The 23,757-nt window shown below is 38.0% G+C and overlaps 1 protein-coding gene across 4 annotated transcripts in view; it reads right to left on the bottom strand.

Annotated features, from left to right (window-relative positions):
- AFM (afamin) overlaps nucleotides 1-23,757 on the bottom strand; it is a 48,959-nt gene that overhangs the window by 6,294 nt on the left and 18,908 nt on the right. For 2 of the 4 annotated variants that reach the window (XM_004038805.5, XM_055384471.2), the window contains 3 exons: nucleotides 22,452-22,584; nucleotides 21,260-21,320; nucleotides 20,369-20,494 (listed from right to left, as the gene is read on the bottom strand). In XM_004038805.5, the coding sequence (XP_004038853.4) occupies nucleotides 21,300-21,320; nucleotides 22,452-22,584 (154 nt within the window). In that variant the 3' untranslated portion in view covers nucleotides 20,369-20,494; nucleotides 21,260-21,299. Of the gene's footprint in view, nucleotides 1-20,368; nucleotides 20,495-21,259; nucleotides 21,321-22,451; nucleotides 22,585-23,757 lie in introns of those variants that run through there. The other 2 variants (XM_055384470.2, XM_019026040.4) reach the window with 2 other exon arrangements.

Here is a 23,757-nt window from a genome sequence, read left to right as displayed (position 1 = left end):
TTTCTAGACAAACCCTGGGACCGAAGTTAACATGCTGCCTTAAAGAGAAGGACCCAGTCATGGCAGGACTCATCACCTGCTGACTAAAGAGGCCTTGGGCCCTGAATAACCAGCAATATTACCCAGGTAGTATGCCATTAGCCTTGGGTGAGACGGAAACTTGCTGGTTTCAGGAGAGGCACAGCACACTCCCAGCTGTGGTGGCTGTGGAGAGATGCCCCATTTGCTTGAGAAAAGCAGAGGGAAAAGTAAAAAGGACTTCATCTTGTACCTTAGGTACCAGTTTGGCCACAATAGAGTAGAAAACCAGGCAGGCTCTTAAGGTTCCTAATTACAAGCCTTTGCTCTTGGACAGCATTTCTGGACCTGCCCTGGGCCAGAGGGGAGCCTGGAAGAGTGAGTCCCAGGCTTGACAACATTCACCACAAGCTGACTGAAGAACCCCTGGGCTTTAAGTGAACATTGGTGGAATCGTGACAGGACTCCCCATGAGCCTGTGGTGGTGGTGGCCATAGGGTGAGGCTCCCTTGCCTATGAAAAGGGAAGGGAATAGTGAGAAGGACTGTGTTACATGGTTTGAAAGCCAGCTCAGCAGCAGTACAATATAACACCAGGTAGATTTTAAAGGTTTTTTTACTCTACTCCTTGGCTTCTAGATGGCTTTTCTGGACCCACCTGGGGCCTAGAGAGCTCACCACTCTAAAGGGAAAAAGATAAGGTTGTTTGGCTTCACCACCTGTGGATTGTACAGCCCCAGGGCCTTCAGTGAACAAAAGCTGTAGCAAGGTGATAGTTACAGTGAGCCTAAGGCAAAACCCAGTACTGTGCTCCCTTAAGGTCTAACCAGTGCAGTCCCAGCAGTGGTGGCCAAAGGGGTGTTTGTGTCACCCCACCTGAAGCTCCAAGTGTCTCAGCATAGAGAGAGAGACTCCGTTTGTTTGGGAGAAAGTAAGGGAAGAGAACAAGAGTCTCTGCCTGGTAATCCAGAGAATTCTTCTAGATCTATTCCAAAACCACAAAGGTGGTACCTCTAAAAGTCAATAAGAACCACAGCATCACTGGGCTTATAGTGCCCCCTAATGAATATAAGACTTAGATCACAATACCCAAGTCCTTCCAAATACCTGGAAAGTGTTCCCAAGAAGGATGGATACAAAGAAGCCTAGACTGCAAAGATTATAATAAATACCTAACTCTTCAATGGTCAGACGCAGATGAATATCTGCAAGCATCAACACCATCCAGGAAAACACGACCTCACCAAACAAACTAAATAAGGCACCAGGGAACAATCCTGGAGAAAGAGAGATACGTGATCATTCAAACAAAGAATTTAAAATAGTTGTTTTGAGGAAACTCAAAGAAATTCAAGATAATAAAGAGGAGGAATTCCAAATTCTCTCAGATAAATGTAACAAAGAGATTGAAATAACTAAAAAGAATCTAGCTTCAGTACCATAAGACAGGGTGAAAAATAAGAGGCCAGACACGGTGGCTAATGCCTGTAATCCCAGGACTTTGGGATGTCAAAGCAGGCAGATCACTTGAGGTCAAGAATTCAAAACCAGCCTGGCCAACATGGTGAAACACATCTCTACCAAAAAATACAAAAATTAGCCAGCCATGGTGGTGCACACCTGTAGTCACAGCTATTCAGGAGGCTGAGGTGGGAGAATCGCTTGAACCCAGGAGGCAGAGGTTGCAGTTAGCCAAGATCATGCCACTGCGCTCCAGCCTGGGCAACAGAATGAGACCTTGTCTCAAAAAGTAAAAATAAAAGATTAAAAACAATCAACCAAGGCCCAGCACAGTGGCTCACGCCTGTAGTCCTAGTACTTTGGGAGGCTGAGACAGGCAGATCACTTGAGCCCAGGAGTTCAAGACCAACCGGGGCAAAATGGCAAAACCCCATCTCTACCAAAAAAAAAAAAAAAAAGTAGTTAAGCATGATGGTATGTACCTATAGTCCCAGCTACTCGGGAGGTTGAGGTGGGAGGATGGCTTGAGCTTGGCAGGTGGAGGTTGCAACGAGCTGAGATCACACCGCTGCACTCCAGCCTGGGTGACAGAGGCAAGTCATGTCAAAAAAAAAAAAAAAAAAAAATAGAATCAAGCAGAAATTCTGGAATTGGAAAATGCAAATGACATATTGAAGAATGCATAAGTCTTTTAATAGCAGAATTGATCAAGCAGAAGAAAGACTTACTGGGCTTGAAGAGAGGCTATTTGAAAATACACAGAGGAGACAAAAGAAAAAAAGAATTAGGAGGAAAGAAACATGTCTACAAGCTCTTAAAAAAAATAGCCTCAAAAGGGCAAATTTAAGAATTGTTGGCCTTAAAGAGAAGGTAGAGAAAGAGATAAAGGTAGAACATTTATTCAACAGGGTAATAACAGAGAACTTGCCAAACCTAAGGAAAGACATCAATATCCATGCACAAGAAGGTTATAGAACACCAAGCAGATTTAATCCAAAGAATACTATGTCAAGGCATTTAATAATCAAACCCCCAAAGGCCAAGGATAAAGAAAGAATCCTTAAAGCACAAAAGAAAAAAAATGCCATACAATGGAGCTTTAATACATCTGGCAGCAGAGTTTTCAGTGGAAACCTTACAGGCCAGGAGAGAGTGGTACCACATATTTAAAATGCTGAAGGAAAAACAAACAAACAAACAAAAACAGTTACCCTAGAATAATATATTCAGTAAAAATATCCTTCAAACCTAAAGTAGAAATGAAGACTTTTCCATACAAACAAAAGCTGAAAAACTTAACACCAGACCTGTCCTACGTAAAATGCTAAAGGGAATATTTCAATCAGAAAGAAAAGGACATTAATGAGGAATAATAAATCATCTGAAAGTACAAACCTCACTGCTAATATTAAGTACACAGAAAAAAAACACAGAATATTATAATACTGTGATGCATAAATTATTCTTAAATAGAAAGATTAAATGATGAACCAAACAAAAATAACTATAACAGATTAAGATGGTAGAAAGGAATCATGACTAGCTTGCAGCTCCCACTCGGACAGAGAGAGCAGCATGTGGAGACTCACATTGTAAATTTTTGCTCCAAGAACTATTGCAGAAACATACCAGGAAAGCTGAGAGAATCCACAAACCCTTTAAAGGAACTGGATAACCCCTGCAGGCTCCCTGAGATACTGAAAAACTGTGAGTCGGCTTGCTTTCTCAACAGGGAGGCTCATACTCTTGGGCGAGTTTTCAGCCCTCGTCACTGGCTGCCTGGAAATAGACTTGGTGCATTTGGGGGAGCATAGTGGGAGGGAGACCAGCCTTTAGGATTGCAGGCTGCATGGGAGTGAGATGAGGCCTGTGGTTGCTGGCTTTCCCTCACTTCCCTGGGGACCTGTATGACTCAGCAGAGGCAACCATAATCCCCCTGGGAATATAACTCCATTGGGCTGGGAACCACACCCCCATCCCCCACAGCCTAAGAAAGCCCAGCCCAGTGACAGGCTGAACTGAGACAAACCTATCCCTGCCCCCACTCGATGGTCTTTCTCTGCCCTCCCTGGTATCCAAAAACAAATGTCATAATCTCTTGGGAGCTCTATTGCCCTGCCCACCACCTGAGAAACCTGAATACTTAACCAGGTGTCCTTAGGGCAAGTTTGCATCCTCGCTATCGGACTGCAGTTGATGCACTCTTGAAAATCTTCGCCAGAGCAGGTGCTGGTATTCATGGGTGCAAGACCTGAAGATGGATGATATTGCAGGACTCTTTGCAGACACTCCCCAATACCACCAGCCCAGAGCCGGTAGCTCTGCTGTGTGGCTAGACTGAGAAGAGCAAAAACAATCACTACCATTTAGCTCTCAAAAAGCTCCATTGCTACAGGAAGGAGGAGAACACCACATCAAGGGAGCAGCCTGTGGGACAAAAGAATCTGAACAGCAGCTCTTGAATCCCAGATCTTTCCTCTGACGTAGTCTGCCCAAATAAGGAGAAACCAGAAAAACAATTCTGGTAATACGAGAAAACAAGGTTCTTCAACATCACCAAAAGATCACACCGGCTCACCAGCAATGGATCCAAACCAAGAAAAAAATTTCTGAATTGCCATAAAAAGAAATCAGAGGGTTGATAATTAAGCTAATCAAGGAGGCACCAGAGAAAGGTGAAGTCCAATTTAAAGAAATCAAAAACATAATACAGGATATGACAGGAAAATTCTTCCATTAAATACATAGCATAAATAAAAAACAATCACAACTTCTGGAAATTAGCAAAATTCACTGGAAAGTCTCAGCAATAGAATTGAACAAGCAGAAGAAAGAACTTCAGAGCTCGAAGACAAGGCTTTGGAATTAACCCAATCCATCAAAGACAAAGAAAAAAGAATTTTTAAAAAATGAACGAAGCCTACAAGAAGTTTTTGACTATTGTAAACATCCAAACCTAAGAATAATTGGTGTTCTTGAGGAAGAAGAGAAATCTAAAACTTTGGAAAACATATTTGATGGAATAATTGAGGAAAACTTCCCCAGCCTTGCTAGAGATCTAGATATCCAAATACAAGAAGCTCAAAGAACACCTAAAGTCATCACAAAAGCATCATTATCTAGGCACATAGTCAACAGGTTATCTAAAGTCAAGACAAAGAATCTTAAGAGTTGTGAGACAAAAGCGTCAGGTAACCTATAAAGGAAAACCTATTAGATCAACAACAGATTTCTCAGCAGAAGCTCTACAAGATAGAAGGGATGGGGGTCCTATTTTTAGCTTCTTTAAACAAAATAAATATCAGCCAAAAATTTTGTATCCAACCAAAGTAGGCTTCATAAATGAAGGAAAAATACAGTCTTTCCCAGAAAAACAAATGCCCACCAGAACTGCTAAAAGGAAATCTAAATCTTGAAATAAATCCTCAAAATACACCAAAATAGAACATCTTTAAAGCATAAATCTCACAGGACCTTTATAACAATAACATAATGAAAAGAAAACAAGGTATTCAGGCAACAAATAGCACAATGAATAGAATAATACCTCATATCTCAATACTAACATTGAATGAAAATGTCCTAAATGCTCCACTTAAAAGATACGGAATGGCAGAATGGATAAGAGTTCACAAACCAAGTTTTTGCTATCTTCAGGAAACTCAACTAACACATAAGGACTCACAAAAACAAAGTAAACAGGTAGAAAAAGATATTCCATGCAAATGGACACCAAAAGTGAGCAGGAGTAGCTTTCTTAGACAAACTTTAAAGCAACAGCAGTTAAAAAAAGACAGAGGGATGTTATATAATGACAAAAGAACTAGTCCAACAGGAAAATATCACAGTTCTAAATACATGTGCACCTAACTCTGGAGCTTTCAATATAAAACAGTTACTTCTAGACATAAGAAATGAGATAGCGGATTCTGTTCCAAGATGGCCAAATAGGAACAGCTTCAGTCAGCAGCTCCCAGCATGATCGACACAGAAGACAGGTATCTCTGCATTTCCAACTGAGGTACCTTGTTCATCTCACTGGGACTGGTTGGACAGTGGGTGCAGCCCACAGAGGGTGAGCCAAAGTAGGATGGGGCATCGCCTCACTTGGGAAGCTCAAGGGGTCAGGGGATTTCCCTTTCCTAGCCAAGGGAAGCTGTGATAGACAGTACATGGAAAAATGGGACACTCCTGCCCAAATACTGCCCTTTTCCCATGGTCTTAGCAACCGGGAGACAAGGAGATTCTCTCCCACGCCTGGCTCAGTGGGTCCCACACTGACGGAGCCTTGCTCACTGCTAGTGCAGCAGTCTGAGATCGACCTGCAAGGTCACAGCCTGGTGAGGGGATGGGCATCTGCCATTACTGAGGCTTAAATAGGTAAACAAAGCAGTCAGGAAGTTCAAACTGGGCGGAACCCACCACAGCTCAGCAAGGCCTACTGCCTCTATAGACTCCACCTCTGTGGGCAGAGCATAGCTGAAAAAAAGCCAGCAGAAACTTCTGCAGACTTAAACATCCCTATCTGACAGCTCTGAAGAGAGCAGTGGTTCTCCCAACATGGTGTTTGAGCTCTGAGAATGGACATATTGCCTCCTCAAGTGGGTCCCTGACCCCCATGTAGCCTAACTAGGAGATACTTACCAGTAGGGGCCAACAGATGCCTCATACAGGCAGGTGCCCCTCTAGGACGAAGTTGCCAGAGGAAGGAGCAGGCAGCAATATTTGCTGTTCTGCAGCCTCTACTGCTGATACCCAGGAAAACAGGGTCTGCAGTGGACCTCCGGCAAACTCCAACAGACCTGCACCTGAGGGAACTGACTGTTAGAAGGAAAACTGAAAACAGAAAGGAATAGCATCAACATCAACAAAAAGGACATCCACACCAAAACCTCATCTGTAGGTCACCAACATCAAAGACCAAAGGTAGATATAACCACAAAGATGGGGAGAAACCAAAGCAGAAAGCTGAAAATGCTAAAAACGGGAGCACCTCTTCTCCTTCAAAGGATCATAGCTCCTCACCAGCAACAGAACAAAGCTGGACAGAAAATGACTTTGATGAGTTGACAGAAGTAGGCTTCAGAAGGTCAGTAATAACAAACTTCTCCGAGCTAAAGGAGCATGTTCTAACCCATCGCAAGGAAGGTAAAAACCTTGATAAGAGGTTAGACAAATGGCTAAGTAGAATAAAGTGTAGGGAAGACCTAAAAGGACCTGACGGAGCTGAAAACCATGGCACAAGAACTTCATGATGAATGCACAAGCTTCAATAGCTGATTCAATCAAGTGGAAGAAAGGATATCAGTGATTGAAGATCAAATTAATGAAATAAAGCAAGAAGACAAGTTTAGAGAAAAAAGAGTAAAAAGAAAAAAACAAAGCCTCCAAGAAATATGGGACTATGTGAAAATACCAAATGTACGTTTGATTGGTGTACCTGAAAGTGACGGGGAGAATGGAACCAAGTTGGAAAACACTCTTCAGGATGTTATCCAGGAAAACTTCCCCAATCTAGCAAGGCAGGCCAACATTCAAATTCAGGAAATACAGAGAACACCAAAAAGATACTCCTCAAGAAGAGCAACCCCAAGACACATGATTGTCAGATTCACCAAGGTTGAAATGAAGGAAAAAATGTTAAGGGCAGTCAGAGAGAAAAGTTGGGTTACCCACAAAGGAAAGCCCATGAGACTCACAGTGGATCCCTCAGCAGAAACTCTACAAGTCAGAAGAGAGCAGGGGCCAATATTCAACATTCTTAAAGAAAAGAATTTTCAACCCAGAGTTTCATATCCAGTCAAACTAAGATTCAAAGTGAAGGAGAAATAAAATCCTTTCTACAGAAGCAAATGCTGAGAGATTTTGTCACCACCAGGCCTGCCTTACAAGAGCTCCTGAAGAAAGCACTATACAGGGAAAGGAACAACCGGTACCAGCCATCACAAAAACATGAGAAACTGTAAAGACCATTGATGCCATGAAGAAACTGCATCAATTAATGGGCAAAATAACCAGTTAACATCATAATGACAGGATCAAATTCACATGTAAGACTATTAACCTTAAATATAAATTGGTGAAACACCCCAATTAAGAGACACGGGCTGACAAATTGGATAAAGAATCAAGACCCATCAGTGTGCTGTATTCAGGAGACCCATCTCATGTGCAGAGACACAAACAGTCTCAAAATAAAGGGATGAAGGAATATCTACCAAGCAAATAGAAAGCAAAGAAAAAAGCAGGGGTTGCAATCCTAGTCTCTGATAAAACAGACTTTAAACCAAAAAATATCAAAAGAGACAAAGAAGGCCATTACATAATGGTAAAGGAATCAATGGAACAAAAAGAACTAACTATCCCAATATATATGCACCCAATACAGGAGCACCCAGATTCATAAAGCAAGCCCTTAGAGACCTACAAAGAGACTTAGACTCCCATACAATAATAATGGGAGACTTTAACTCCCCACTGTCTAATATTAGACAGATCAATGAGACAGAAGGTTTACAAGGATATCCAGGACTTGAACTCACCTCTGCACCAAGCAGATCTAATAGACATCTACAGAACTCTCCACCCCAAATCAACAGACTATACATTCTTCTCAGCACCACATTGCACTTATTCTAAAATTGACCGCATAATTGGAAGTAAAATACTCCTCAGCAAATGTAAAAGAACAGAAATCACAACAAACTGTGTCTCAGACTACAGTGCAATCAAATTAGAACTCGGGATTAAGAAACTCACTCAAAACCGCTCAACTACATGGAAACTGAACAACTTGTTCTTGAATGACTACTGGGTAAATAATGAAATTAAGGCAGAAATAAAGATGTTTTTTGAAACCAATGAGAATGAAGACACAACCTACAAGAATCTCTGGGACACATTTAAAGCAGTGTGTAGAGGGAAATTTATAGCACTAAATGCCCACAAGAGAAAGCAGGAAAGATCCAAAATCGACACCCTAACATCACAATTAAAAGAACTAGAGAAGAAAGAGCAAACGCATTCAAAAGCTAGCAGAAGGCAAGAAATAACTAAAATCAGAGCAGAACTGAAGGAGATAGAGACACAAAAAACCCTTCAAAAAATCAATGAATCCAGGAGCTGGTTTTTTGAAAAGATCAACAAAATTGATAGACCACTAGCAAGACTAATAAAGAAAAAAAGACAGAAGAATCAAATAGACTCAATAAGAAATGATAAACGGGATGTCACCACCAATCCCACAGAAATACAAACTACCATCAGAGAATACTATAAACACCATTACACAAATAAACTAGAAAATCTAGAAGAAATGGATAAATTCCTGGACACATACACTCTCCCAAGACTAAACCAGGAAGAAGTTGAATTTCTGAATAGACCAATAACAGGCTCTGAAATTCAAGCAATAATTAATAGTCTACGAACCAAAAAAAGTCCAGGACCAGACGGATTCATAGCCAAATTCTACCAGAGGTAAAAAGAGGAGCTGGTACCATTCCTTCTGAAACTATTCCAATCAATAGAAAAAGAAGGAATCCTCCCTAAATCATTTTATGAGGCCAGCATCATCCTGATACCAAAGCCTGACAGAGACACAACAAACAAAAAAAGAGAATTTTAGACCAATATCCCTGATGAACATCTAGAAAACCTAGATGAGATGGATAAATTTCTGGTAATATGCAACCCTCCTAGATTAAACCAGGAAGATATAGAATCTCCAAACAGACCAATAACAAGCAGTGAGACTTAAATGGTAATTTTAAAAATTGCCAACAAAAAAAATGTCCAAGACCAGACAGATTCACAACTGAGTTTTATCAGACATTCAAAGAAGAATTGGTACCAATTTTATTGACATCATTCCAAAAGATAAAGAAAGAGAGAATCGTCCCTAAATCTTTCTATGAAGCTAGTATCCCCCAGATACCAAAACCAGGAAAAGACATAACAAAAAAAGAAAACTGAAGACCAATATCCCTGATGAACATGGACACAAAAATCCTCAACAAAATAGTAGCAAACCAAATCCAACAGCATATCAAAAAATAATCCACCATGATCAAGTAGGTTTCATACCAGGGATGCAGGGGTGGTTTAATATACATAAGTCAATAAATGTGATACACAACATGAACAGAATTAAAAACAAAAAATCACACAATCACATTAATAGATGCAGAAAAAGCATTTGACAAAATTCAGCATCCCTTTATGATTAAAACCCTCAGAAAAATTAGCACAGAAGGGACATACGTTAAGGTAATAAAAGACATTTATGACAAACCCACCGCCAATATTCTACTGAATTGGGAAAAATTTAAAGCATTCCCCTTGAGAACTAGAACGAGACACGGATGCCCACTTTCATCACTTCTATTCAACATAATATTGAAAGTCCTAGCCAGACAAGAGAAAGAAATAAAGGGTATCCAACTTGGTAAAGAAGTCAAACTGTCACTGTTTGCTGATGATATGATCACATACTTAGTACTTAGATCACATACTTAAAACCCTAAAGACTCATTCAAAAAGTTCCTAGAACTGGTAAATGAACTTCATCATAGTTTTAGGGTACAAAATTAATGTGCACAAATCAGTAAGCTCTGCTATACACCAACAGCAGCCAAGCTGAGAATCAAATCAAGACTTCAACCCCTTTCAGAATAGCTGCAAAATAAAAATAAAATACTTAAGAATACACCTAACCAAGGACATGAAAGACCTCTACAAGGAAAACTACAAAACACTGCTGAAAGAAACCATAGATGATACCAACAAATGAAAACACAGTCCATGCTCATGGATGGGTAAAATCAATATTGTGAAAATGACCATACTGCCCAAAGCGATCTACAAATTCAATGCAATTCCCATCAAAATACCACCATCATTGTTCACAAAAAGTTAAGAAGTGGAGAGACAAGTTAAGGTGTAGTTTTTATTAGGTTTCTTTTTGCTTGTTTGTTCATTTGTTTATTGAATCAGTGTTAAGTTATCATCAGCCTAAAATAATGGATTATAAGATAGTATTTGCAAGCCTCATGGTAACCTCAGGTCAAAAAACATTTAGCAGAAAAACAAAAAATTAAAAGCAAGGAATTAAATCATATCACCAGAGAAAATCACCTTCACTAGAAGGAAGACAGGAAAGAACTATATGGCAATAAATATTTTACACATAAAATAAAATACCTAGGAATTAACTGAAAAAAATGAGAGATCTTTACAATGAAACAGAAATAAGAATCCTAAAATTTACATGGGACCACAAAAGACCCATAATAGCCAAAGTTATGCTGGCCAAAAAGAACAAAGCTGGAGGAATCACATTACCTGTCTTCAAATTATAGTACAGAGATATAGTAACAAAAATGACATGATACCTGCATAACTGGTGTATGGTCTATGACATATAGACCAGTGAAACAGAATAGAGAACCCAGAAATGAATCCATACCTTATACTGAACTCATTTTTGACAAAGGTGCCAAGAACATACACTGGGGAAAGGACAGTCTCTTCAATAAATGGGAAAATTAAACGTCCATATGCAGAAGAATGACACTAAACCTCCTAGCTATGGCAAAATACAAAAATCAATTTAAAATGGATTAAATACTTATATCTAAGACTTCAAGCTATGAAACTACTACAAGAAAAAAGTGAGTAATCTCTTCAGAACATTGGAGTGGGTAAAGATTTCTTGACTAATACCTCACAACCACAGGTAACCAAAGCAAAAATGGACAAACGGGATCACTTCAAATTAAAAAGCTTCCTCACGGCAAAGAAACAGTCAACAAAGTGAAGAGACAACCCACAGAACGGCAGAAAATATTTGCAAACTACACATCTGACAAAGGATTAATAACCAGAATATGTAATAAGCTCAAACAACTCTATTGGGAAAAATCTAACAATCTGATTTAAAATTGGCAAAAGATCTGAATAGACATTTCTCAAAAGAAGACACACAAATGGCAAACAGGTATAGGAAAAGATGCTCAATGTCACTGATCATCAGAGAAATGAAAATCAAAATTACAATGAGACATAATCTCACTTCAGTTTAAATGGCTTTTATCCAACAGACAGGCAATAACAAATGCTGATGATGAAATGGAGAAAGGGGAATCCTTGTACACTGTTGGTGGGAATTTAAATTAGTATAACCACTATGGAGAACAGTTTGGAGCTTCCTGCAAAAAGTAAAAATAGAGCTACTATAGGATCCAGCTATCCCATTGCTAGTTATATACCCAAAAGAAAGGAAATCAGAATATTGAAGAGGTATTTGCACTCTCATGTTTAGTGCAGCACTACTAGTAGGCAAGATTTGGAAGAAACCTAAGTGCCCATCAACATATGAATGGATAAAGAAAATGTGGTACATATACACAATTGAGTACTAGTTAGCCTTAATAAAGAATGAGATCCAGTCATTTGCAACAACACAGATGGAACTGGAGATCAGTATGTTAAGTGAAATAAGCCAAGCACAGAAAGACAAACATTGCATGTTCTCATTTATCTTTGGGAGCTAAAAATTAAACAATTGAATTCATGGAGATAGGAGATAGAGAGTAGAGGGATGGTTGCCATGCCAGAGGCTGGGAGGAATAGTGAGGGTGGGAGGGGGCAGGAAGTGGAGATGATTAATAGATACCAAGAAATAGTTGGAAAGAATAAGACCTAGTATTTGCTAGCACTACAGAGTGACTATAATTTAAAAAAAACCTATGCATTTAAATTAGCAAAAAATTTATAATCTTATTGTTTGAAACTCAAAGGATAAATGCATGAGGTTATGGATACCCCATTTGCCCTGATGCGATTATTGTGCATTGCATGCCTGTATCAAAATATATCATGTAACTCATAAACATATACACCTACTATGTACCCATAAGAATTAAAAAATTTTGAAAAGAAATATACAATAGTTTGCTTTCCTTATTTCCTATTTTTTGTTTGGTTTCTGTGAGAACTTGCCTTAAGAATTGAACTCTGAGACAATGCGTATTCAGTGTCAAATATCCAAATGAAAATGTAATAATTCAGTTAGTTTTCAAATATCTTTCAGTAGCAGTAAATATATGAGATTCTGTAAACCTCAGATGGCATGTGTTTTCAGATTTAGAGGGTAAGGGCAAACAATCATCATCTTTTGAAGCAGAAGCAAGTCAGAATTACTATAAAATAAGTAGGACTAGTCAAAGGCAGAAGTGCTTCATTTAAAATGTGTTTCTAATGAGACATGATTTTTTTTTTTTTGAGGTGGAATTTTGCTCTTATTACCCAGGCTGGAGTGCAGTGGCACAATCTCGGCTTACCACAACCTCTGCCTTCCCGGGTTCAAGCAATTCTCCTTCCTCAGCCTTCTGAGTAGCTGGGATTACAGGCATGCGCCACCATGCCCGGCTAATTTTTTCTTTTTTTTTTTTTGTAGAGACAGGGTTTCTTCATGTTGGTCAGGCCGGTCTCAAACTCCCAACCTCAGGTGATCTGCCCACCTCAGCCTCCCAAAGTGCTGGAATTACCGGCGTGAGCCACCGCACCCAGTGAGACATGATTTTTCTATGTCTACTCAGAGTCTAATAAAAGATAGGTAGGATTTAGCCCTAAGAAGATGAAGTTTAAAAATCTATAAACAAAGAATAAAATCATTCATTTACATTTTAAATTATTTTGCATGAGGATAATGGATCCAAAAAATATGTGGATTATAAGAATAGGTCAGTATTTATCAAGAATTTTCAAGTAGAATCACTATTTTCATGGGATTCGCTAATCACAAAATAGATACATTTTATAATGAGGCAATAATAACGCCAAAGATTTTCTACTTACTGGGAAAAGGATCCCATCATATATTTACTGTTTTTTTTGTTTTTCATATTTTCTCAGAAAATTTTTAAAATTAATACTTCAGTTTCCCAGGATTCATTATATGAGAATGTCAGACAATAGTATTCTGTGACAGAGGCACAAAATGTAAATTCTGTGTAACCAAATGTAACCAATGTAAATCAACCAATTAGTATTCTACATTATAATTCATTTTCTTGAGTGTTGGTTCTCAGATCCTGGTGTCCTAGGAATGAACTGATAAAATGTAGGTTTAGATTCAGGTGTGGTTGTTCACACCTGTAATCCTAGCAACTCAGGATGCTGAGGCAGAAGGATTGCCTGGGGACAGGAGTTTGGGACCAACCTGGGCAACATAGCAAGACCCCATCTGTAAAAAAAAATAAAAGTCGGGTATGGCAGTGGACACCTGTAGTCCTAGCTACTTGGGAGGCTGAGGCAGGAGGATTGCTTGAGTCAGGAATTGGAGGCTGTCAAGAGCCATGATTGCATTACCAGCAATACCATAACTCAAAAAAAAAAGTTTATAAACCTACAACAAATACATCTAGGATATGACTCATCTACATATCTTTGTCTTATAAGCCCTTGCCTAATTATTCAAGCCCCTTCATAAAAACATCTTTTGGTTGCAATATAGTTTAAAAAGAGAAAACGGGAGAACATAATTCACCTACCAATTGGTGAGTGCATTCTGAAGGTAACCATGTGACTTAAAGTTCCTGTGCTTCTCATTGAAATCTCTCAACTTTCTAACTGTGGTTTGTACTTCTCCATGAGTTGCTTTCTGAAGAAACTGAGCAACCATAATGTTGGGGCTGAAACATAATATTTATGTTAAAGATAGCCTCAAACCCTTTTCTTCCATTGTTTTTTGTTATATCATTGCTCCATTCCCTCCAAAAACAATTAATGTTATTTCAAATTTCAGACAAAACAATAGTGATAATAAAACTCACATGTCTCTTACATTCTGTCTGGGTAATTCTGGCTATTAATATACTGTGTGGCTGAATAAATGAGATTTTATTTGCTGCTGTGCTACCTGAATGCTTGTGTCCCCTAAAATTCATACATTGAAAATCTAACCCCAAGGTGATAGTGTTAGTAGGTGGTGCCTTTGGGGAGGTGATTAGGTGATGAGGTTGGAGTCTTCATGACTGCAACTAGTGCCCTTATAAAAGAAGCCCAAGGGAGCTGGTTTACCTTTTTCACCACGTTAAGACACCTCAGTAGGCACCTTCTATGGACCAGAATGTAGAGCCATCCCAGATTCCGAAAATAGGGATGCTTACCAGATACCAAATCTGCCAGTGCCTTGATCTTGGAGGTCCCAGCCTCCAGAATTGTGAAAAATAAATTTCTGTTGTTTAAAAGCTATCCAGTTTATGGTATTTTGTTATAGAATTCAGATGGAGTGAGATATTTGCATAAAAGAAAATTTTCCAAATTGAAATCCCTCTTTACAATTCTACAACCTATATTTGTTCTCTCATAAATTTCTAGATGTATTTTTTATTTACTATAAGTTAAACAAATTCTCAGAATATGTCTTCACTTGTATTTAAACTGTATTCTGTGAATGACTTATATTCAAATATGTTGTGTAGGTGAAATCTATCATTGTTCTACAAATAAGCTGCATGTACTTCTGTTAACACTTCTGAATTAAACTTAATATTTCAGTTATTTAACTCTTTATATTAGAAGTTACTGGCACACCGAAAATTAAGGTTTAGCATTGGATATAAAAGTATAAACATTAATATCTTGCCAGGCTTAATTTGGCAAAGTCGGTGTTTCACACATCTTGGATCACCTCCATCTTCTTCATCATCTCCACCCACCAAAATCACATGCATATGTTCTCTATTGGTAACAGTGTCATTTTTCCTATAATAATAGCTCCCAAAGAGCTTAGCAGTTGTTAAATAAACAAACCATTATCATTTACTATATTAAAATAAGAAAAGGTTTCAGAGACAGCTATTCTGAGTTCAACTTCTAGCTCTGGTACTTACTATGGTCTTGGGAAAATAACTTAAGCTCTCTGAGTTTCGTTTCTCTGGCAATAAAATTTAAATAAGTTCTACTATATTGGGTGGTAGTTAAGATTACAGGAAAGCATATATAGGCTGGGCATGATGACTCATGCCTGCAATCCCGGCACTTTAGGGTGCCAATGCAGGAGGCCAGGATGCCAAGACTTGAGGCCAGGAGTTTCAGACCAGCCTGGGCAATATAGTTAGACCTCATCTCTACAAAAAGATGAAAAACTACTCAGGTACAGGGTTAGGCCCCTGTAGTCCTACCTACTCAGGAGGTTAAGGCAGGAGGATCACTTGAGCCCAGGACGTCAAGGTGGTATGAATGATCATACCACTGCATTCTAGCCTGGATAACAGAGCAAGACCCTGTTTCTAAAAATAAAATTTAAAAATAAGAAAATAAAATAAGAAAGCATACGTGTGAAGTACTGAGCACAGGGCCTGGCACATAACAGGTACTGAATAATTTAGCTCATAATATTATTTCTGCTATTATTCAAAGTATTGCTTTGTCTAAAACTGCTTATCCAATTCCAAACGTAAGTTTAAAATAGAACATTCTCTTACCTAGAGTGGAAGTGAGGCTAAAGTGGAATATTCCTGTGTGTGTTGCTTCAATATATCAGCTCTCTCTGTATATTCATTCCACAAATTAACGTCTTGCAATTTTCAATGATTCTATTTACAGTAATGACCTCTGAAAAAGATAAGCCTTCTCATGTACACTTCAGTAGTCATTGTGCCTTACTTATCTTATCCTTATACCTGGAATATGTAAATTGTAAATAGGATTTTCCACCCGCATCTAGTAAACTTCTCTAACGAGACTGACATTTAATGTAGCTGAAGAAAACAAGAGAAGATGTGGGTTTAGCAGTCTTTATTACTTCGTGAGAACCTTTATGGAAAGTGTTCTATCATTTGAGAGAAATGAAGAACTTTATATTCTTTCTAAGTAATTACTATTAAAAAGAAACCTTTTTCTGGTGAATATTTTTTCCAAGCAGCTATGGCCCTGATAAAACTGAGGAAATCTATGACAATAAGAAATATTGCTGATGGATTGAATTCATTAATGAATACTGCATTTTTAAACAAGTCGTGTCAATCTGCTTGTTTCTTTAAGATTTCAACATGCAAACTTTATAATTAAGTAATCCATAAACACTCTTGGCAAATGTTGGTCTGCAATACCTCATTTCTTAGAAATGATTGTTGACATGTTCAAAGTTCTAAAGTGGAAGGGAAGAAGACAAACATATACTACCACAGATTGACTAAATGGTCAGGGCTCAGGTTGTAATGCTGGGTACATTTTCAAGTCCCTGGGGAGAAGGGGAGTTAGGAGCTGTACAAGCATTGGGAGTGAACCTAAAAGAATGGGACCTAATTTATCAAACACTTACTATGGTCACTTTATATGACTCTCAGATAGTTAGCAATATTAGTATGTCTTGAATGAGAAATTAAGACTCAGAGTCAAGTAATTTGTTCATAGACTCACAGGTAAAAATTCACGTCTGTCTGACTTTACAGCCCACACATCCAAGAGCTAGTGTTAAGGCTGAGACACCAATATCCCTCAGGTATTGTCTGCTTTGCCTATCAACCAATTCTTGGGTCTAAGGCAGTAAACAGGTAATTAGTTACTAAATAACAATTGTAAGATGTCTATACATGTAAAGTCTAAAATTTTGAAAATAGGAGATCATGGGTTATTACTTTATTCTCTTCTCAATTTCCTCATTTTTAAATGGAAGGTTTGGATCAAATAAGCTCTAAGGCTGACAGTATCTTACTTAATTCTGCTACTCACATATTCTCAATACCAGTTTTCTAAGCAAAAATATATCACAAGTGAGAGAGACATGTTTGCCTGAAAAACAACCCCAAAACATCTGTCATTATTTAGTTTTGGGACACATAGCTTGTCGCAAAGAATATGAAGGATGCTAGAGAGCCCACCAAGGTCAGCAAGGGGAAGACTATCTTTGGCAGGTCTCCATCATCCATTTTGAGGTCCTCTAAACAGTCTTAACATTCATTGTCTCTTTTGTCATGTATCCTTAGAGCTGTTCCCTTGAAATCTTACTCTAAACTTCTTAGAACCATCAAAAATGTACCTATTAAACTAAGTCCAATCTTTTGTCAAATCCTTTGGAAGAATGCTCCAAGACTGTTACCCTCTGCAGACACTGCTATCTGATCACTGCACTCTTTCTCTCTGAGCTTATGCTCAGTCTTAGAAACACTCACAGCACAAAGCTGCAGGACAGCCACTATCAGTTGATTGGAGTTAACACTAAAAATTTTTTAACAACTGTTATGTGTGCTAAGCTAATTCCTCCTTAAAAAAATAACTGACCAAAATTAACATTCCTTGGGAACCCTTCTTCAGAGACATTTGCAATTAATAAGAGATTCTTGACAATATTTAAAATGTTAAATCCTTATCAGTAACTAGTGGTAGAATTCCAGACCACAGGAAAGAAAAGTAGCAAGGATTATTTAAGTAAAGGCAATGAGATAGGTTTTGTGATATCAATCAATAGACACCAGCACAGAATTGGCTCTAGAAGAAAATAAGCTCTTCAGGCTGGCCTTTAAGATAAAATATGGAAGGTATGCAAGTATAAGACACAGTGATGATTTTTAATAAATACTATTTTCATAGAAAACTTAATTCTTGCCCAGGTCTTAGAAACAGAGTTCAAAGAGGCCTTAGAAAGACCATGACTGGATGCCACCAAAAACCCAGGTAGTAGCTGCTCACACGCATGCAGTCTTGGCATTGAGTATTGCACCAGGAGGCTTATCACATGTATAAGCATCTCTAGTGTTAGAAAAATTTTTTCTGCATCAAACCAGGTATGTTCTATTCATTGGTATGAGTTCTGTCCAAGTTATACAGAGTAAGACTAATTCATGCCCACTCCAAATCTCCTCCTCTTCAGGCAACTGTGTCTTTTGCAGAAGCCATGCTTCTCCCTCCTTTCCTGCTTTGATTAATGTGTTTTCTGGCATGGCAGTAGAGAAAGAGTTGTATGGCAGTTTCCATTGCCGTGATAGAAACTTTATGATGGCGGCAAGTGCCTGGGTCTCTGATTTTGTGTCTGCTTCTCTTAGCACAGTATTGAATACATAGCAGAATCCAGTATAAAATTAAGTTCACTAATTATGCTTTGTTTCACTTCCGTTTTCTAAATCTACTATCTATTGTTTAAGTAAAGCAATACTTCCTTCTTATCCTCATTGGTAAATGAGAGTGCTTGGAGAAAATGGTTAGAGGACAAAATAGCTTTATGAGTTACACACCTGTTATCTGCTGGCCAACGTATTAAGTACTTTATATAGTAATTTAATTCATTTCTCTAAAGTCTTTGTGACTTGATATTAGCCCATCCTACACAAAGAAATTGATGTCATAGAGTATAAGGAACTTATCTGGGGCTGTACAGTAAATTAATGGCAGTAGGGATATAAAGCACCCGCTGCCATCCCTTTCTCACTCTGCACCTTCAGCTTAGAGTGAGTGCCTGGACCCTGCATGTATGACATTGAAACGTGATTGCATGTTTACTGTCCCTCTCCCTTGCTCAGCAAGAAACAGGAACCAATTCTGTCTCATATTTGTATCCACAATGTCTGACACACAATAGAATTCTAATAAATACTTGTTGAATAAATCAATGAGAATCCCAAAGACTAAGCTCTAAACACTCTACCAAAAGAACTCTATGAATATCCTCATGTATTATCTATTAAATGGCCAACATCTTCAAATGTAAACATTGGCATACAAAAATCTTCAAAGTTTAGAGAACCACCAGGAGAGCCAGGCCCTGAGTCCATAACCAGTCTTCATTTCCTGAGTTACTTCTCCTTTGATATCAATATCAAGCATTTATATCACTAACATAACAGCAATTCTGGCTTGGAATGGAGGGCAAGAACCACCACTGTTATTGTTGCCTTGTACAATCTTCCATCTCTCTGAATAACAGATTTTGTAAGGCATGCAACATGGCCATACCTAAGAGGTAGTGTATGCAATGGTTAACAATATTGTTCCACAAAGCTGGAGGCATCACATTACCCAACTTCAAACTTCAAACCAAATACCGTGGGAGCTAAACATTGAGTACATGGACATAAAGACAGGAACGATAGATACTGGGGACTACTACAGAGGGGTGGGAGGGAGAGGGGTGTGGGTTGAAAAACTAACTACTGGGTACTATGCTCGCTACTTGGGTGATGAGATCCATACACCAAACCACAGTACCATGCAATATACACATGTAACAAACCTGTACATGAACCCCCTATATCTAAAATAAAAGTTGAAATTATAAAATATGTAATATATATAAAATTCTGGAAGTATATATTATATTATATATTATATATTTTATAATATGTTACAGTAATGTAATATATTATACAGTATTATATATAATATATAACATTATTACATAATATATAATATATATGTTATATACATTTATATATAGTTCCAGAATTAGAGAACCTAAATTCAAACCCTGGTTCTGCCAATTACTAGTGATATCACACTGAACACATTAGTTTATCTCCCCAAGCCTCGGATTTCCTGTTTGTAAAATGTAAATGAAAATAATACCTACCCATAGAGTTATTAGATTAAATGAAATAATGCATGAAAACTAGCTAGAACAATGTTTGGTACATTGAAAACATTCAATGTCATCTACTAGTAGTAGCAGTAGTTGTAGCAGTAAAGTTTCATGCCCTAAATTCTCAGTTTTCTTTCCGGTAGTTTCAAGGACATCTTAGAGCACTGTGCCTACGCAGCTGCTATTCAGACTTCCATCTTTCATGGATAGGGAATGGTGCAGCCATGTGAGCAAAAGATGCTGATGGAATGAATGAATCATGATTGCTTGATTTTGTGATTAGGTTGATTTATGACATCGGTCTGAAAAATAACTTTACAAAATGTTGTGTTTATTGCTTGCTGCAATATATTATTTCAGGTGACAGTTACAGAAAAATCCTTTTATTTTGTTCTCAGGAAATGCGATTCATCACCACACAGATAGGAAGCCTTCCCTGGAAAGAGAAGATAGTATTTCATGCATCAAAAAAACATGAAATGTTGAAACTTGGGTGATAGAAAGTCGAGTATTTGAAAAAACTATTAGTGGTAACCATGTTTTGCCCCTTGTAAATCGCAACCTACCTTCTGTTGAGGTCCAGGTCTCTCTTCACTGACACTATATATAACTCCTATATCTATGCAACATTTTGTTGCTAAAGTTTGTGTTTCAGGTCTTACATAAGCCACAAAGGGGAGAGCGTCTTTATATATCTTTTTGAAATCACAAACATATCGCTTTTTGTTCATGTAAATGCTGTAGCAATACCCTTGGTTTGTATGTGAATCATATCTCAGTAAAGCAATATTCTTAAAAGATTATTGGAAAGGGTCACTGAGGCCTGTCTGCCCACTTCAGTCCCCAGGGAGTTACCCCTCTTCTTTCTGTCAACATTCAGAGGTTCCATCATCCCTCCTTTGTGGTCCAGACAGCTGAATACATGAGTAGGAAGGCAGAGGACTTAAGCGCCTCTTGGTTATCTAGAAAACTGATTGAACAGCAAGAGAAGGGCAAGCACAAATGCAGCATTGCCACCCCATAAGGAGTGGCTGATACCCAGAAAAACACAGGAACAATATCGGGGTCTGTTAGCTACATGTGCATTTCTTGTTCATGTAGGATGAACCAGAAATAGACAATGAAGCATGAGGGAGAAAAGGCAAGGAGATCAAATAAGCCACAAATACTTTTGACATTTGAATGAGGCAGAGGGTATTACCTTTGGTGCTTTTTTCTTTACATATCTCCAGCAGCTGGCTTCAGTTGCCAATTTTTGGACTCTGAGGTGAGGGATGGAAATAAAAACACATAGGAAGAAAAATTTAAGACACTAGTTTAAATTTAGATAAGCATGTTTTCCTGAATTTTGAAGAAAATTAAATCATTCCCACGTTGTATAGGGAAACAGTAAACATTCTTTCTTCTAGTGAAAAAATAGACACCGAAAGGCTCTTTACAACTGCCAGTAAATTCATCCTTTCCTTCACATGGCCCTAATGTACACACTCACTCAGATAAATACTAGATATTGATTAATATCCTTTACTTAAAATTAGGTATATTTTTTAAAAACTAGCAATATGTACCCCCAAAAAATTTCCACAAACTAAGTGTCACTCAGAAAAGTAGATGGCTCACAACCAGAATGAATCACGTGTGTGAGTTTGTCTGCCTGTGAGTTTACATGAATTGTGAGTTTGGAGTGGAGTGAGTGTTCCTAGAAAAGAAACAGTGAGAAATAAAGTTGGAAAACAGTTAACAGGCATTTCCATGGAGCCATCCACTGGGGCTAACATTCACGGGTTGCTGAGGTTCAAACCAGAGCAAATGGCTACGGACTACCTTCACTGGAGCGAGGGCAAGCAAGGGACATTTCTCCCTTTTCTCCCTGACTACCCTTACCCTCCACTCCCTCATTATTCTCAACTGCAGGATGTTAGCACAAGGCCTGGGAAAGTGAGACAGCCACTCCTGAAAGACTTCACTTTCGAATACCCTTCCTGCTCTGCTCCATTTGGAGCTGTTTATGATTTCCTTTGCAAGTCGCTTTGACTCTGTCTTATTAAGATAATGAGTGGTTCAAAACCAAAAAATAAGAACCAAAGGTGTAATTCAGGGATAATTATTACCATCCTCATTTAAAGATAGTTAATTGCCATTCAGCTTAAGTTGCATGACTCACAAGGCTGCTGGGGTTACAACCCAGGTCCTCCGACAGCTTTTTCTATACTAAGGAGACACTGCTCAAAGTGTATTTCAGAGATGTCTACATATTAGTTGTGTAGCAATTGTGCTCTCAAATGTAGTCCTGGTAGACACTGCAGAGAGGAAGCAGGGTCCTACAGGGTTCTGTTTTATTTTATTTGACCAGGAAAACCAGTTGAATTTCAGTAGAAAAGAAATAAAACTACCTCTTCATTAAAGCAGACTTCAGGACTCTCTGCTTTGCAGCACTTATCCACTACATTTGCGAAATTTGTAAACAAAGACTGCAGATCCTCATCTGTGAGTTCATGCTTCAGCTTCACTAAGTTGACAAGAAACCTGTGGCCAAAAGATGTCAAATAAAATTAATTAACGCTTTCTTTCTGAAGCGTCTCTACTCCAGAATGCTTGTTACAGGATCACGTCTTAAGTCTCAGCTTGGGTGTGGGTAAAGAGTTGAAATATCCCACTTTGAATGGGTCTTCTGAAACTTTCCTATTAAATTTAGAGAATGGTTTGCACAGTAACATTCTTTGAAGGGTTTTGTCACACACAAAATTATACAAAAAGTATTAACAAGGAGGAAGAGAGGGATGACGAGAAGTTGGCCAAGGAGTACAAAAATACAATTAGATAGCAGTAATAAGTTCTAGTATTCAGTAGTATAGTAGGAAAATTAAAGTTAACAGTAATTTATTGTATATTTCAAAATAGCTAGAAGAGAAGAATTGTAATGTTCCCAATACAAAGAAAAGATAAAGTTTTAGATGATGGACATTCCAATTACCCTGACTTGATCATTACACATTTATGCAGTTATCAAAATATCACATGTACCCCCAAAATATGTACAACCATTATATGTCAATTAAAAATGATGTCAAAGGAGCAATTAAAAAAATAAGCTATCACAATTAAGTGTGACAACAGCCATAGACAATAATGATTTCCTTATTTTCTAGTAACTTCTAGAATTCCAGTATTCTAGTAACTTATAGAATTCCAAACTTCAGGGGGCAACCCATTGATGTCTTAAAAGCACATTTTAGAGTACATTTTTAGAGTAATTATTTTAAGTAATAAAATTTGCATGCACCAAAGTAAAGAGGAAAATGTAATAAGTCCTGTATGCCCATCCTTTGATCTAAGAATTAACAAAAATTTGCATTTTCTTGCTTTCATTTTTAAAATGAAAACAGGATAGTTAAAAAGAATAAAATAGACCAGACTAGAATAGGATGGACTGGAAAATACAAGAGTGTATTGCACTGTGAATCTATGAATATTGCACATAATAAGAGTATTATTCTATTTAAAAATTAAAACATATATTAGGCCTTTATTATGCCAAGTATTATGGTATACATGACTACATCTGATCTTTCCAGAAAATTCATGTCCAAAACAACCTCCATTTCCTCATATTTGGTAGCTGAATGTTGTCTCCACTACACATTAGGCAGACTCTGTCTAAATCCAAAAAACTAGGTCTAATTTCCTGGCATTTTAAAG

Source organism: Gorilla gorilla, chromosome 3, assembly GCF_029281585.2.
Source record: "Gorilla gorilla gorilla isolate KB3781 chromosome 3, NHGRI_mGorGor1-v2.1_pri, whole genome shotgun sequence".
In the NCBI taxonomy this organism is placed as follows: domain Eukaryota; kingdom Metazoa; phylum Chordata; class Mammalia; order Primates; family Hominidae; genus Gorilla; species Gorilla gorilla.
This window is presented reverse-complemented; position numbering and strand designations above follow the sequence as displayed.